Consider the following 17,567-nt stretch of genomic DNA (forward strand, 5'->3'; position numbering starts at 1 on the left):
CGCTATAGTACAAACTGTTGCACTGTCACTGTGTCTTACGCTTTGTCTAGTACGGCATGCCGCAGACGTGGATACCTCGACACGACAACAAGGCGGCATCCCCCTCCTCCCTCTGAACTCAAGTCGAGGCAGCAGAAGCTATCTCGAGAAGCGCACCCGTTGCCGTTCGAGGAAACGACGACGGGCCAATCCGATCCCCCGTTCCCATGTCACTTCACTTCCGGGCCCAAACAAACCCACCTGCCCAGAGACGCACACCGTCCTGCGCTTCCCCCATTCCCGTCCCATCCATCGCGAGGGCAACCCATCAATGCCGCGTCCTCGGATTCCCCTGCGCCCCCGTCCGCCTGTCTCCCCTGTGCCAGCCCACTGGGCTCCACGCGTCCCTATCGCCTATCGCCCCGACCCCGCGGCCCCACCCCCACCCTGCTTCTTCCACACCATTTCAAATCCCACCACCACCCACGCTGCCCCCAAACGGTCACCCGTTCTACGCTTGGCTTGGCTGCGCTGCGCTGCGCACACCGAACCCCTCGCCGTCGCGGCTCGCCTCGGCTCCGCCCCGACCGACCGATCGATCCGGCCGGCGGTGGGCGCCATGGCCTCCCCCAACCCCGAGGCCGCGGGGCTGCAGGCCGTGGCTGTGGCGGGGGCAGGGGAGGGCGGCTCGTCCTCGTCGCTCAGCGCCGTTGCGGGAGCGGCTGCGTTGTCCGGGGAGCTGGTGCCCAGGAGGGCGTTGGCGCTGCGCAAGGAGCGCGTGTGCACGGCCAAGGAGCGCATCAGCCGCATGCCTCCCTGTGCGGCGGGGAAGCGGAGCTCCATCTACCGCGGGGTCACCCGGTACGCGCCGCACGGTCCCTGCCCTGCCCCACCTCCCGACCTCCGTGCTACTTGTTGCCGCCTGCCCGAGAGCTTAGGCCCTCGCGCAATCTTATGTGCGGCGCGCGCTTCGATCGGATGGCTCCTTGGCTGAATCTCCTTTGCTAAGAGCTTATCAGTTATCACGTTGTTTCGGCCATTCGGGCTCTACTATGTGCGCGCAGTTCCACTACCCTGTAGCCTGTAGGTCGAACGGTTGCGGTACAGAGTTAAGTGAGAAAAACTCTCTTGAGTCTTAACAGCGTTGACCTTCCGATCTCAGTAGGTATCCTAGTCATGAATAATTTTTTTGCAACTACTTAAATTCTAAAAAAATCAGACAACTATTGGCATACCGGATTTTAGCTTGGTAGTGGATCGATGCTGTTTTATTCAGTAATTCACTGTTCATGGTCTCATACTCCACAGTCGTTGTTGCATGGGTACATAGCCGATGCAATACAGTTCTGAATTATTCTGAAGTAATTTCGGTCCAGCAAATGAATCGAAATGATTTAGCTGTGTTTTTTTTGCCGCTACCAGCAATTTTAGCAGCCAATTTCCTCTACGAACATTTGTTTCATGAGTTCATGACTTTGTTATACTATTTTTAACCTTTTCTTCATTACCTTACATGTTTGTATATATTGATATAGAACTGACTTTGGCCCATCAATAGGCATAGGTGGACAGGTCGATATGAGGCTCACCTTTGGGACAAAAGCACGTGGAATCAGAATCAGAACAAAAAGGGCAAACAGGGTATGCCTGTCTCTCTAATACACAGTAGCTGCAATTGTATGTGTTCTTGGATTCCTAAATAGATTGCAACTGTCAGATGGGCAAACTTGTCCACTACAGCCTCATTAGATTGAGTAGATAGTTTGGTTTGCTTGTGTAGACATCAGGCTTTCATAAAGTAATGTGAATTAGTAACTTCTCGCTCATGTGATGTATATAATTTAGCTTCGGTTGCATGTACCACGTACTCAGACTTTTGATACTGTGCCACTGATATCTACTTAAATACTCCCTTTGTTGTGCAATGTTGTCTGGTCTGGATACCTAGGTGGTATAGTGTTTGATTGAGATTACATGGAATTATGATGGTTCTCGCCTAGGTACAATCTGATTTTGTGAAAAAACCGTCAGTTGTTGAGCCTCTAAGATATGTGGGCCAGACAAACTTTGTGAAACATATTTATAATATTGTGATTTTGCTTTTGTATAAATATATACCCTGACAGAAATTAATGGTCAAAGCTACATGTCCAAATTGACATTTCTTTTGGTGACTGGAGGAATCTTCTTCAACCTAAGACTGTGTCCAACAAGGACCGCTAAAGCATCCTCTCCGGTAAATTTAGAGTACATAGTACTCCTCTATGCGCCCAACAATAAACGCTATAGCATACTCTAAAATTTAGAGTTTGTTGTCTACACGCTAAATGTGGAGAAGTCTGGTTCATCCGCTATCCTGCGACCTGCTTGCATGTGGGGAGTTCTCGCGTGCATTTTGCCTCCAAAGCCAGCAACGGTATTTGAAAAACATAGTTTTGCAACTTGTTTTTACCTTTTCTACACTAATTACGAAACAAAATACTTGGTTAACGACATCGATTTCCCCTTGTGTATACACGACATTTTTTATTCAACCATTGTTTTTAGATTACTATTTCTAAAATTATAGAATACAATTTTTTTAGCATCCTTTGAATACCATAAAATGGGTACAAAACAAAGAAAACAGAAAAAGAAATAGAAAAAGGAATTCTGTTAACACTGTAGCTTTAGGGGACCGAATTTAGGGGACGTTGCTGGAGACATAGAAGATATAGAGGACAGAATCTTTTAGAGTGTGCTGTAAAGGACAGAGAATATTCCTTTAGGGGACCAAATTTAGGGGATGCTGCTGGAGACAGCCTAACACTTGACACTCAAACATGCTTTCCACCTTTCCCACCGTGCTGTGAACCAGTTGGGCTATCACAAAATAATGATTGTTCTTGCATTATGCCATAATCACTGCAATACATGGATGAAAGTAAAGATCTATGCCTGCTACAGTTTCCTCTGATCTATTTTATATCTCTGGGAGATGAATAACTGTATTTAGTCAACAACATTGTTTTCTTTGTGATGTTTATTTCTTCATAGCTATCTATCATTGATCTGATCTGATTGAATTGTTTCTTTTGCATGGAAACTACATCATATAATTGCTATTGCAGTATATCTAGGTAAGTGGCATCCTGGTTTAACTTAGTTTGCTGAACTGCAATGATTTTCTTAATCATTTTCTGTTCTGTGCACAATAACATAGGTGCATATGATGATGAAGAGGCTGCAGCAAGGGCCTATGACCTTGCTGCATTAAAATACTGGGGAGCTGGAACACAAATAAATTTCCCAGTGAGTCATTTTTACTTGTGTGGTGATGCTTGTGACTCGTGTTTTAAATTGCTGTAAAAGTTCTCGCACTTGACGTGAAGATCAGCCTTCTGTTAATAGAAATTGTTTCATTCAGGAAGCATCTTGTGGAAACTTTTTTTTTTGTAAAACGACCCTTATTTATTTCTAACATTGATCAATAAGATTTTAAGATCAGCTTTCCGCTAATAGAAATTGAGGAAGCATCTTGTGGGTATCATATTTTTGGTAAAAGGAATTCTTCTCTTTGTTTCTAACATTGACCCATTGGTCTTATATGCAAAGAAATCTTGACAAAAGCTATTGAGCAACATGGTTTTCTTTTCCAAATTGGAGGTTTTGAGACTGTAACCAGATTTAAGATGTGTCTACAACATGGTTGTTGCCTTCTTTTTGTCCTTTATTTTGAATTTGACAGTGGTGCTGATATATCATGCTTGCACAAGTACCTGCTGTACTCCTTTGTATTCACATTATGAAATGATGGGCAAGAAGTTACACTTCCCAACATGTACTTCTATTCATAAATTGTATTGTTTTTTCTAGTGATGTTTGGAAATGGATGTCTGCATATCATAATTGCACAGTTGTACTTGAGTACAATGTTTTCTCTTTTTTTTGGAAGATTCAAGTCGGTGGACTGATAAGTACAATAGAAACAACAATATCTTCTGTTTAGTGTGACAAAACAAATGTATCAACATATAGAATTGCTTGAAGTGATAACTGTACGTGAGTTCCAATGTAGAGTATTATGCTATCTCTGTTCCATGCTTTATCACAGTAGTCAGTTAGAGCTGTGTTATATTTTTCAGACTTATGTTCATTATATGTTTGCTTGTTTAGGTATCTGACTATGCAAGAGACCTTGAAGAGATGCAGATGATATCCAAGGAGGATTATCTCGTGTCTCTTAGGAGGTATATTTTTGCGCATATATGTATATATATACTATTCCATTTTTAAGCACTGACCAGAAGATCCATCTACTGCAGAAAGAGCAGTGCCTTCTACAGGGGGTTACCAAAATATCGTGGGCTTCTTAGGTATGTGTTAGCTATGAAGATTTCTATCCCTGCTAATGGAAATTACTTTTTTATGCGAACCCTTAATTTATTCTAATAAAGAAGGTTCAGAAGATACCTCATTCATTAGGAATATTTGATTTGACCCATAGTTCAGTTACTACCAATTCCAATCGCTAGTTTGATCCAAGCTACATTGAATTTCTTCATACAACATTAAGTTGCATGCATTAAGTCAGGATCTTGAAAGAAAAAACTCAAGGCACTTATTAAAGCTTCACACTGGAGTGCCTTATCATGCAGGCAACTTCATAATTCCAGATGGGATACATCTTTGGGACTCGGCAATGACTACATGAGCCTTAGTTGTGGTGAGTCTGTACATACTTCTGCTGTTCTTTGTAGTTCCCAAACTATAATAAGGTCATAGAAGTTGCTATCAGATTGTGTGGCTAATGATTTTAATACTTCTGAAACTACAGGCAAGGATATCATGTTGGATGGGAAATTTGCAGGAAGCTTTGGTCTAGAGAGGAAAATTGATCTTACAAATTACATCCGGTGGTGGCTACCAAAGAAGACAAGGCAGTCAGATACATCTAAAACAGAAGAAATTGCTGATGAAATTCGAGCTATTGAAAGTTCAATGCAACAGACTGAACCCTATAAGTTGCCTTCTCTTGGCTTCAGTTCTCCATCAAAGCCCTCTTCAATGGGCTTATCAGCATGCAGCATATTATCTCAGTCTGATGCCTTTAAAAGCTTCTTGGAGAAGTCTACAAAATTATCTGAAGAATGTAGTCTTAGCAAAGAAATTGTTGAAGGAAAGACTGTTGCCTCGGTACCTGCTACTGGATATGATACAGGGGCAATTAATATTAACATGAATGAGTTGCTAGTACAAAGATCTACTTACTCAATGGCCCCTGTTATGCCTACACCAATGAAGAGTACCTGGAGCCCTGCTGATCCTTCCGTGGATCCACTTTTTTGGAGCAACTTTGTTTTGCCATCGAGTCAACCTGTTACAATGGCGACAATAACAACAACAACGGTTCGTTCCGCTCCCTGATAATCTAGATAAACTCTCTTTTCTGATTTTGCTGAATCTGACCATCGATTCACAACAGTTTGCAAAGAATGAGGTAAGTTCAAGTGATCCATTCCAGAGCCAAGAGTGACTGCACGAGCTTACTGAAGCAGGATATTTTAGATTGGTAAGTAAAGACTCCAGATCTGATATTATTTCTGAACGTTTTCCTTTTATTTTTCATAAAGTTTTAGTTCAAACTTCTTACTTTTGTGTAACAGTAACACCCAAATTTTGGTAGACTGGAAAGGAATTCGAAAGTTTGAACTGATTGATCTGTATGTTCATAAAACATACAAGTATTTTGACAAAGTAGTCTTTGCCTTAACTCCTAGTGGTATATTAGAATACAAAAAATATATAGCGTCCTCTTTAGCTAAAATATCATGTAGCAATGTTTGAAAATTCATCACAAAAATCATGTATATAGTACACCTAAAGTTAAGTGTGGCCACAATAATTCAATTTAAAATTCATCTTTGTTGTTGAGATTAAAAAACAGAAGTGCCACTGTCAGCACATGATGAGCAGGCCCAGGTTGACTGCTTGTCTATTTTGTTTCTTGACATCTAGGATGAATTTCAAACTGAATTGTTGCGGCTAAACTTTATGTTTATTACATGCATGATTTTCATGATGATTTTTAGAATATTGCAACATGATATTTTAGCTAACGAGGGCACCAAATCAGCACTCATTAGAATAGTTATCAACTACTGCACTACAAAATGCTTTCATATCTCTCCGCTTCTTGACTAGCATCATTTCATGGAATAATATTAATGTCATTTACATACAGATAAATGCTTAAGCATAAGCTATGGAATTTTGTTTTTCTTGAACATGTAGGAGAGTAACATTTCATTAATATAAAAAAATACAAACGAGGTAGAGAATGGTAATAAAAACACAAACCAAGACCACCACCACTCACATTTGTCCTGGCAACTTGATTTCAGTAGGGACCTCGTTAGGAAATTCCCATGCTTGCAGTGGGTGTAGGATACTATCAAACTGATAGGCACAAAGTGCTCCCCATTTTAAGATTAGTAAGAACTTTGTAGATACCCGTTGACTTATGCACGAGAATGACTACTAACTATTATGTCATTGATTCTTGATTTTATTTGTATTATATTTCTAGTTTGCTATTTACAGTTAATAAAGCTTTGGACATTTCAATCGATGAACAACAGGTCAAAGACAGCATCCCGTGCGTCAACTAGATTCTTTTTGTCAAGCTTTTGATGTCGCAACTTTGTGAGCAATACTCCTTGTTTATCCATACTTCATAGGACATGAATAGAAGGTATGACAAGTGCAAGCATAGTTATGTAATATACAGTGGCTAGTTGCCAGAAAATGAGATTTAGTTGTGTAGAGCTGTTTGTACATATTGAGATGGTTGTTTCAGTTCAATCTCAACAGGTTTGAGGAAAATATCCAACGAAATGATACAGTTTTAATGCTAAATTAGTTATTTTGTACAGATGATTCCAATGCTCGCATGATTCTATGGCAAACATCCTTTGCTATAAAACCATAGCTCGTAATTTTGTAATGGGACATAGCAGTTTTGATTAGCTTAATTACAAGTGTAGACTTATAGAAGAATAAAGAACAAGGGTAGCCAAGGTTATCTGTTGAAATAAAATAGCAGTTGTCAGTCGTTTGATTTACACCTAGTGCAAATAATGTCATGTTTCGGCGCTCGTCTTTTTTGCAAGTCTTAGAGTGGTTTTACCCATCCCCATGTCCATATGTCCGTATTGGGCTTAGATCTCATCAAAAACCATATTTATTGAGTGGTTTTCAATCCATATCAAGTCAAAAAAAATCATAATTTTTTCTAATCTCTTCCAATCCATAAGGATAGAAATATCGAACAACGGGAAAAAAATCTTCCCAGTGCCTAGCCTTTGTATTAGATGAGGTTAATTTGGATTTTGGAGCAAAATTCCATACTCTTCGACAGTTGAAACAACTCTTGTCCACCGGAAAGGTTTACAACTACAGACCTGTTTGGCAGCATTGTATTATCTATCACCTGTAAATTGATTCCACCTGCAATTTCGTTGTGCACAAGTATGCGTAGGTTTTTTTTTTTATTTACCTTTTCTCAAAATGTATGCCGTAGGTATTAGGTAATTTCTTATTAGAATCGTCATCCCTAAAACCTTGCCGGGGCTTCTCCTAGGAAGGACCGAGCTGATTATATAACACTAACCTCTAATGCGTGCATTATGTTTGTGGCACGTCGTTGTAGCTTTTATTCATAGTCAATCTTAACATAAAGATGCATAGACCTTTTACGTATTCGAGAAAAAAAAACCATATATTAGTGATGGTCAGTTACTCAGTTTACACAGCGCTCCAGCAGCAGCTCCACCGAACAAAACGCCAAGAGCTCAACCTATCATATTGATCTTGCATTTGTTGAACTTGATTTCTATTTTGAGAACCACTCTAATTAAGTCACCTTCCTAGGCCTTATAACACGAATTTTATTACATAGAAATTTTGTTACTCTCTAGGCCTTATATCACGAAATTTTGTTAACTTTGCACCTGTCACATCATTCAAATTTTCATTTCCATCTTGAGAGTCATTTGTTTCATCAAGCTCAACCACATATCAATGAATATCTTATTCTTCCTCTCAACATAGCTATTTGGTTGTGCAGTGTACTTGGCCAAAAAAATCATGTTTGATGTCTAGATCATCACATAACTCATCAACTCTCTCTTCAATTTAAACTCATTCCCACTTCTCTTGATAAAATTCTTGATGCATTCATTGAGAAAGAATACACATGTCAGTCTTGTAAAATTATCAGTTATCACAAATATATACTTACTAACCCCAATGCCCATATATGTTGTGGGTCCAATAAGTCCATGTGTAATAGCTCTAGTGCCTTGTTTATGCCCATCGTACTCGTGTTTGGATATTTGTTTGCAACTTTCTACCTAACTTGACAAGAACTACACAATCTATCCAACTTGTACCAAACTAGCTGCTAGCATTTGTTAGACGTCTGATGTGGTCACTAAACAAGTCTGACTTAGACACGTCCGGTGAGTAATAGACTAAGCTGTGCAAGTTTATGTACTCTTTGAGTGCCCTATCTTAAGTGATATATAATGCCACATCGGATACGTCTGGTGCCTTTACAGAGCCAATGTGCATAATTGACATGCTCCCTGAGTTCCCTATCCGATGGGGCAACTGGTGCCTCACCGGACACATTCAGTGTCTCCTATTTGGTGCACATCAGAGACTATGGTGCATGAAAAAACTGTAAACTAAACCCAATCCATACTTGGTGTCATGTTTGGTGCCTCACCAGACAAGTTCGGTGCACTTTAAAAATCTAAACACCCTTTTCAAAGTGAGTGTTTTCTTCTCACTTTTCAAACGAGTTAAATTAAACATTTTGCCAAACATGTTAGAGCCTAATTAGCATTTTCAAAGTGTTTTAGTAAACCTTTTTCCTCTTGTTCTCATGTATGTCACTTAGGCCTATATACAATGCATATGAATCAAACACCTAGTGGCACTAGATGATCAAGTTGTCAAATTAAACTCCCTCTAAAGTACGATCATCTATTCTAAATTTGATCACGCATTCTACTATGTATTGACCGGTAAAACAAAACTGCTTAGCATATTACAACTTTGCCTTGGTCCCTTGCATTTTGTTTTTCTCCTTCTGACCCGAAAATACCCTGACCCAACGCGTTCAATCAAGACGCACATGCCAACCCGACCCGACTGACAATATATACGAGTCGGGCACGGACCGTACCAAACAGCCCATGACTTGACCTTGACCTGAATCCGACCCGACCTTACGTTTGAACAGGTATAGTGTGTAGTCCAATGCCTTTTGTCAAACCAGTCCACCACCCCCAAAAACCTCTCTAAGACCTCTCAGGGGTCGTTAGACTCTAGCTTTAATAGTTTGATGCCTTGGTCCGATGTTGTCTCCTTTATGGATAGTGTCGGTAATTAGTCCAACACCCTACTTCACTCTGACCCGACATTGGTTTAATGGTTTGATGCTCCCTAGACACCTTAAACCAACTCCAGCAATGGGGACTCCGTATCTGTATTTTGCTCGTTGCTCCCGTAGCCCTATACGTCCTGAACAATATGTTGTTTCCAGCAACGTTACGCTTTCGGCTCCAGCAGTTGGACGTGACCGGTACCATGCGCGCCACGGCCAGGAAACAAGCAGAAGAGACAACGCCCTATTCCTGGAACGTGGCGGTTGCAGTGAGGAGATGAGAGAGAACACAGTGCAATAGGGAGCGTCGACCATGGCCTCCTTTTTTCGCGCTCGGATGCGGTTATTGCTAGGAGCGTGAACAACATGAATGGGCACGCATTTTATGGATGTGGAGCGGGTTACGGCGACTGCTGGAGTTGATCTTATCTAGGGTTAGCTTTTGGCCTATGTCCCGTCCTATAGGTCCTGATGTCCACATGGTCCAACACTCTACAAAACCCTCTCACTTTTTTTTCTTTATGATCTTCATGTTGGACTTACTTCTAATTTGTGTCTTAAACTTTTGGATGCTTTTAGTTCTATAATGCTTCTAATGTCTTAATTGAGTTATTGATCATGTAGATCACTTTGTCTAAAGCCAAGTCGATTTTGCACTAGTTGAACTATATTCAAAACCACTAACAAATATTATTAGTTCAAATGGTTATGTTAACCATCAAACACCAGACTTAAATGGGCTGAGCTCCATTTTTCTTACACTGATGCAACACACACGCATATGACTAGTGTATATATTAGTTTGCACAGAACATGAGTTCACATTAAAGTTGGACGCCTATTGTTTACATTATACAATTTTATCCAAATTGACTAGAATATGTTGCAGGCGATTCAATGCATCAAGTACCTACTTCATGCCAATTAGCATTACCTGATCAATATTTGGGTCAAACATCAAAGTCAGGCTTAAAAAAAGCTCACGTTCACACCTCAAAATTTTAACAAATTTGACTAAATTTTGTTTAACAGAATCAAAAAGTCATAAAGCTAATATGTGCTATTTAGCATTAAAGATCTACACATGGGTCCCACAAAAGAAAATAGACCCTAAAAATAAAAGCCACATTCACCCTAATTTCATGATTACGCCAAACATTGAGTATTAACTAACCAGAACTTCTCACACTAGATTTGGACTAGAATGCCTTTGGACGGAGGTGGAATAGAAATGGGATTTCTTAAATCAGTAATGCTGACAAGCGAACGCCAAATGCAACCGATGCACTTCCAGTTATCAGGTTACTGCATAATCCATTACCTGGAATTCACATTGCAGTACAATGATGGCGAGCAGACATACACAGAATTAGCATAGCCAATCATATAACCACAGCTATGCAAGCACACTACTTCAGGTCAGTAAGTTCGATACAGAAGGCAGCTTCCATGCTGAAAGAGAGTTAACAATAAACTTGGTATAATCACGAACAGGATGAACACATCCGAGATGACGAAACATCCAATGATTACCCAAAATAACGTGCAAAGTCCATGGAGATGCCTTCGCCTCGAATGGTTACTCTGGGGAGCAAAAGCTCATTACACATCGGGTGGTGAACCACCAGGAACCAACTGTGACAGGACACGTGAGTGTTAGATATTGCAATCAGCATTAGACAGTAACAAAAGCACTAAAAATGATCATTGTCTGATCATGATCCTTACAATGGCTATGTTGTTGCCGTTTAGGAGGATCTGGTCAAGTTTTGTAATGCGGCGCCCTTCAGCAGTGTATTCACTGCAGGATAAGATATGAAGCTGGTAAGATTATGGACCAAATTTCAGAAAAAGCAATTGAACACTAAAAATCATGGTTCCAAAGGCAACAAGGCAACCCAAGGCAAGCTGGGTATGACTAGGGATGAAAACGGTCGGTAAACACTAAAACCATTACCGTTTTCATATTTTTTATCGGAAACAAAATCGAAAACGGAAACTCCGGAAACGGAAACGATATCGGTATTTCGGAAACATCGGAAACGAAAGTTTGGTGCGGAAAATACACCGGTAACGGTCGAAATCTAAAATACGATCGGTAAACATATCAAACTTCACAATACAACAAAGTTGACAAAAGATCACAATTCATGATATAACAAGTTCACAAGGATCACAAATTTATAATATAAAAAGTTTACAAAAATCACAATATAACAACTTCACAGTATAACAAGATCATAAAGATCACAAGTTCACAGACTCAAAGTGCACAATTCACAATATCCACTCGATCTAGCTCACATGGCATGCTTACTTATGAAATATTTTTTCCTCGCATAAAGAGTTTTTTCACAACCTCACAGGAAAACCCTAAAACCTAGTGTGTGGAAAAAACAGACTGTTGGTTCTCTATCATTATATATTACTAATACATAACATATGTATAGAAAAAGGGTGGATTCGTTCGAAAGACCAAATCGTTAATCCCAACTGCCTTCCAACATCATCTATCCCAAAAAAATCTTAAGACGTCCAAAAAATACAAAAATAAGTAATCCTTATCTAGAGACGTACAGTCGATGCGAAAAATCACATGCTGGAAAATTCCGAAAAATCTAAGACACAATTCCGGGACACAAATCCGGTAATTTCCGACAAAAACCGGTAACCGAAGGAAACGGTCGGTAAAACACCACACCGATTCCGATAGAAAATTCCGAAAACCGATTCCGTTTTCGAAAAATACCGTTACCGGTGAATCCGATCGAAAAATTTTGAAATCTTCTACTCCCTATATTGCTTCATCACTTGTGTTATTAAGAAAATGGGTTCCAGGGTTGATCTTCCGGACATGAAACCAAATTGTTTCATAAAGATCCTTATTATTCCTCTCAAACAATGCACGATATCGCTCTATCATAGCTTCATAGTATGACTCATCAACTTAATTCCTTGGTAATTAGTACAACTTTTAAATATCTCCCTTATTCTTGTAGATCGGTACCAATATACTTCTTCAATCTCCACTAGTCAGGCATCTTGTTCGACCAGAAGAAATGGTTGAAACAGTTCACTAACTAGTACAGCTTTAAAATGGGTCCTCTTCTATTGGCTTATTGCACCTTATATACAGAATGGCAAAGAAAATAAATTATCATCTTTTTCTGCGAGGTAGGAGTTTGATTTAAAAAGTTAATGAGACAGCATCTGGAATTCTGGAGTTCTGAGTCTCTCAGAACCAGAAGCTCATCAAACCTCAAAAAGGAATTATGTTTTGAAAGTAGACACGAATGCAATCACTAGATAACATGTCTACATCTCTCTTGTCTTTCACTAATAAGATTGGTTCGTCCTTACTGGTGGAGTTTTCTAAATGACAACGTTCTGGATGTTGTGGTGTTTTTCTAATCAAGTAGTTAATAACTGAGCAGTACGGTAGAGATCCCTTACAAAGATATGAAGCAACACCAGTTAAATTAACTATCTCCTAGACATTATTCAAGCTCCGCTACTTACATGTAAGGAGCACAAGCTATCTTTTTTTCATTAAAAGTTCTGTAATATCGAAGCCCAGTGACAGAGGAATTGATCTGAACTAACCTCTATAACAAAGATCTCGACCGAAAGTGACTAGGTTAGCTATATCTAAGAAACTGTCCAAGCTCCACCAATATGATGCAATGAGTATGAGCGACATCTTTACACAAAGCAACAACTGGCTGAGATAGTGGTCTGATCTAAACTGAAAATAAAATAATATACTAGGGTTTAGGGGTTTGAGGTGATTTTAGACATACTACTCGGTGACGTCCTCCAGCACCATATTGACGTAGACATCAAAGCCGCAGAGGGTGCCAACGAGCTCCTTGTCCCCCTTCATGATCACCCAGATCTTGGACCCGATGCACCGATCGATCAGCTCTGGTCACGGAACCAATCCAGGCACGCCATGTAAAAGAAAAACAGCCGATTTAGGAACTGGAACCCCGATAAGATAGAATGCAGAGACAACAGAATCGCGAGCACAGCTCATTGTGAAGTGACACTCTTCCATCGCGCACCTGAGGGGAGGAGCTGGGAGGGGTTGTTCTGAGACATCTCGACACCTCTTGTGAATCGTGGCAGTGGGAGCGGTGGGGATGGATAGGCGACGATGTGGCCGCGACTGCAACGGCGGCGGCGGCGCAGAGAGGGTTCTGTTCCTGTGTCTCAGAGTCTCAGACGCCCTAGTCGATTTGTGACGAGAAGGCATGTGGTACTACCTAGCCGTCCGATTACTCTATCGACGGCGCATATCGGCGCATGTTTCAAATTTTAATTTGCAAACGGTGTCATTTATATTATCATGTCCCTATTTTACATGATTCACAGAGTTTGAGTTACGCTGAGAAGCATCGGTGCAGTTCACTTGGAGGAGATTTATTGGGCAGTTCAGCGCCCGAAGGCCCGAAACTCAAAGCCTACGTTCTAAGATGGCTAGAGCATCTCCAATAATTATATAAATTTAGCACTCTAAATTATAAATTTAAGGAGATAATAAAATACTTTAAAGAGTAGAAAAATATTGGTGCTAACTGTTGGAGGTCTTCTCCTCCGCCGAAGGTCCTCAAGGCAAAAACATCTTCGGCAAGTCAGTACAAAGACATGTGTGATATAAAGATATAAGCCGAAAATGATGCGAACAAAAGCCGAAGCTATGACTGAAAGAGCTTCGGCTTGGTATTGTGATAAAGGCGAAGGACAATACTGATTTAAAGAGGAAAAAACTATATATTCTCAATAGTTTACATTATGATTATAATTAGTTAACAGTGACATAGATGTAATTTTGTCCGGTTTGCGTCCCGTGCCTATAAATAAATGAACAGTGCCCTCGTACTGTTTGCGCTGGATTGTAATCACTCTTGCGTCACTTCGCATCTTCACCTTCTGGCAAGCCGAAGGTACCAATGTAACATAAATATTGTTAATGTTTACCCATGTTTATGAAATTAGAATATAAATAACTTATTAATTCATAATAGTTATTTATATTCTTTTATATTTCATGTATCCTATATTTGTATTTGTTCGCTGAGATGATGAAGGTATATCCTTCATGACCTTCGTCTGGAGAGCATTATATCCGAAAGGAGATAATGCTTCGAAGGACGAAGGTCTTTAATTATTAACAATTGTGTTGCTTTGTTCTTGATATATAGCATTTAAAACAAGAACCAACATTAAAAGTTCTAAATTTATTGGTGTTAATTTTTAAATTTATCCACACCAACAAAAAAACAAACATGTTTTCTATTTTTAATTGAGCTAACGGCAAAAATCGGTATCAACAACCTTATATGACGTCTTGGGATGTTAGAGATATCCATAAAAGACCGGACGATCATGATGACGACGTGGAGACAACACAGGAGGTGCGTCGACAACGTCTCGACACAAGAGGTTGTCTAGCGGTGGCTACATCTAGACGTTGCAGATGGATTTGTGGTCAACGGAATGGTGGGACGACCCAAAATGGTGGTCGTAGTATTGTTTTCGCGATGAATATAGTATCAATGTTGATTTAAGGAGTCTCAACGGGATTGATAAATGTAGGGATACAATACAATTTTATAGGGAGTTTGTAAATTTAGAAACCTATTTTACATAAATGTTGTAGATGATTTTTTCTCGAAAACTTATTAAGTTCATATTTAGTGAGTTGTTTACATAACTATTGAAGATGCTTAGGCCTAGCTCTAGGACTAAATTTTAATTCTGAATCTACTTTAGTCTCTATTTTATTTAGTTCTGGAGACTAAGGGCTTATTTGAGAGTGAAGTATTTTTACAGTTTCCATGTAATACTTTGATTTTTAGTAATACCATAGTATTTTATGTCATGAGATATTTGGTTGCATTTCTAAAAACTATATTTTCAAAACCATGATATTTTTGAGTATTGGAAACTCAACTCCTACCCAAAAGTTTTATAGCATGACTAACTTTTTGTCTAATATCATGGTTTATAATGTTGTATACATATAATGTTTCTTAAAACTATATTATTTTTTTGAGCTGTCAAAACTACAATATTGTTATGACAATTGTAAAGTATAGTATTGTAAAACCATAGTCTTGAGAAGTATTGTTGCTAAGACCCTAAAACTGACCCGCCATCTAATGGTTGCTATATGTATTCATTAGATCTTCATAAGAAAGAATAAATTTGAAAGTCGCCTAGAGGGGGTGAATAGACGAAACATGTAATTTATAAACTTAAACACACACTAAGGGTCAGGGTTAGCGTTAGAATTAAATCTGAGGCAGAAGATTGTTTCTCTTCCCACGAGTTGCTCAAATGATGCGAATGACGTTTGGGAGCAAACTCAAATCAATATTGGCAAGGAAACTTTAGAGAGAGGAAAGAAGGCAAACAAATCAAATGGAAATCACACAAGTGGACGATGATTTGTCTTATCAAGGTTCGGTTCTAAAGAACCTAGTCCCCGATGAGGAGGCCACAAAGGCCGGGTCTATTTCAACCCTTTCCCTCTCTCTCAAACGGTCACTTAGACCGAGTGAGCCTTCTCCTTAATCAAACGGGTCACTAAGACCCCACAAGGACCACCACACACTTAGGTGTCTCTTGCTTAGCTTTACAATCACTTAGCAAAGGAATGAGGAAAGAAGAAAGGCAATCCAAGCGACAAGAGCAACAAAAGAATGCAAGTAATCATCTCACAAGCCCTTAAGCACTAGAGTTGATTTTGGGAACTTGGAATGGATTGATTGCTTTGATTGTGTCTTGGTGTGTTGGACTTTGCTTTTGCAATGAATGGATATTTCAGAAGGCTTGGATAGCTTTGAATGAGGTGGTTGGGGGGTTTTTATAGCCCCCAACCACTTCCTAGCCGTTGCTGGCGATGGTCACACCGGACAGTCCGGTGGCGCACCGGACAGTCACTGTTCACTGTCCGGTGCGCGCCACGTCAGCGCGTCCGTTAGGGTTTAGAGCAGTTGACCGTTGGAACCGTTTGTCTTTTTGCTGCACCGAACAGTCCGGTGCCACACCGGACAGTCCGGTGACCTCTCACTTCTGCGCTCTGACTTCTGCCTCGACACTGTTCATCACTGTTCATCGTGTCAGACGATCGTTGGCGCACAGGGTGTCGTTGCTCTGCTGGCTCACCGGACAGTCTGGTGAATTATAATGGAGCGCGCCCAGAGGAAACCCGAGAGTGGCTGGTTCGCAGGCTGCCTGGCCTGGCGCACCGGACAGTGTCCGGTGCGCCATTTCTCAGCACACTTTAAGTCCTTTGCTCCATTTTTGATTGTGTCCCTAACTGAATTTCTTTCTTGGTTTGTGTTGAACCTTATGCACCTGAGATAATTGATATCTAGACAAATTAGTTAGTCCACGTGGTTTGTGTTGGACTTCAACCATAAAAATCGATTATAGGAAATGATTAAGTCCATTTCCCTTTCAAAATTGCTACACAGACTTGCCAAGGTATGCGTATGTCGGAGAGGGAATTCTCCGGCCGGGTGGCGGAATGCACTCGCCCTAAATCCTAAGATGAGGAAGGGGCTTAAGCGTTTTGCCTATCTTGCTAAGCGATCACCAAGCACATGAACACGCGAGGATTTAGAGTGGTTCGGGCCGTCGGAGCGTAATACCCTACTCCACTGTGTGTTGGATTGCTGTGGAAGCTTGAGTGTTGAGGGTCTGTTTAAGCTTGGTCAAAAAGAGCCCCCTCGTAACGCTGCATGCCTCCCCTTTTATAGCTAAGGGGGGCATGTACAAGGGTACTGAGCCCTGACATGTGGGCCCAAGAACATAATAGGTGTAGTACTTGGAGCTACTAATGTTTGCTGCTGGAGCAATCTTCTTACACCCTGTCGTCCGAGATCTGCGTAGCCTTGGCGTGCAGGGGAAGCTTCTCGTATAAGGGATGATGAGCATAGTGCGCCGCGCAGCACGGGCGTACTGTTTGATAATGGATTGGACAGGTGCGCCGTCTGCAGGGTGGCCCTAGCGCCGCCTGCCAGCGGAGTGGACAGGACGCATTAAATGTTGAGGGGGCACATCGCCTGTCAGCAGGGTGGAGAGGCGGCGCGTCCTCTCCGCAATAAGTGCAGAGACCGCGCGGCCTAGAGACCTTACGTCAGGC

General features: G+C 40.7%; 2 protein-coding genes across 5 annotated transcripts; one reads left to right on the forward strand and one right to left on the reverse strand.

Annotated features, from left to right (window-relative positions):
- Window positions 1-359: 359 nt before the first annotated feature.
- LOC100279334 (uncharacterized) lies at window positions 360-6,892 on the forward strand. Of its 3 annotated transcripts, none has more exons than XM_020538902.1 (10): window positions 360-840; window positions 1,538-1,620; window positions 3,090-3,098; window positions 3,182-3,270; window positions 4,135-4,208; window positions 4,284-4,334; window positions 4,617-4,684; window positions 4,796-5,367; window positions 5,444-5,530; window positions 6,548-6,892. In XM_020538902.1, the coding sequence occupies exons 1-9, from the start codon at window positions 599-601 to the stop codon at window positions 5,492-5,494; spliced, it is 1,239 nt and encodes a 412-aa protein (XP_020394491.1). In that variant the 5' UTR covers window positions 360-598; the 3' UTR covers window positions 5,495-5,530; window positions 6,548-6,892. The 3 variants fall into 3 exon arrangements, with proteins under 3 accessions (XP_020394491.1, XP_008647714.2, NP_001145827.1); XM_008649492.2 differs by having other exon boundaries at window positions 6,600-6,892; NM_001152355.1 differs by having other exon boundaries at window positions 485-840; window positions 6,562-6,839.
- A 3,472-nt stretch (window positions 6,893-10,364) lies between these two features.
- Window positions 10,365-13,707, reverse strand: LOC100286213 (SAD1). Of its 2 annotated transcripts, XR_004849979.1 has the most exons (5): window positions 13,477-13,707; window positions 13,213-13,336; window positions 11,141-11,213; window positions 10,946-11,047; window positions 10,636-10,864 (listed from the first exon to the last, which is right to left on the reverse strand). XR_004849979.1 is itself a non-coding variant. In NM_001159101.2 (4 exons), the coding sequence occupies exons 1-4, from the start codon at window positions 13,511-13,513 to the stop codon at window positions 11,015-11,017; spliced, it is 267 nt and encodes an 88-aa protein (NP_001152573.1). In that variant the 5' UTR covers window positions 13,514-13,699; the 3' UTR covers window positions 10,365-11,014. The 2 variants fall into 2 exon arrangements, 1 of the variants encoding a protein (NP_001152573.1); NM_001159101.2 differs by having other exon boundaries at window positions 10,365-11,047; window positions 13,477-13,699.
- Window positions 13,708-17,567: the final 3,860 nt, after the last annotated feature.

The sequence above is a fragment of the Zea mays genome, chromosome 6 (assembly GCF_902167145.1).
Source record: "Zea mays cultivar B73 chromosome 6, Zm-B73-REFERENCE-NAM-5.0, whole genome shotgun sequence".
In the NCBI taxonomy this organism is placed as follows: domain Eukaryota; kingdom Viridiplantae; phylum Streptophyta; class Magnoliopsida; order Poales; family Poaceae; genus Zea; species Zea mays.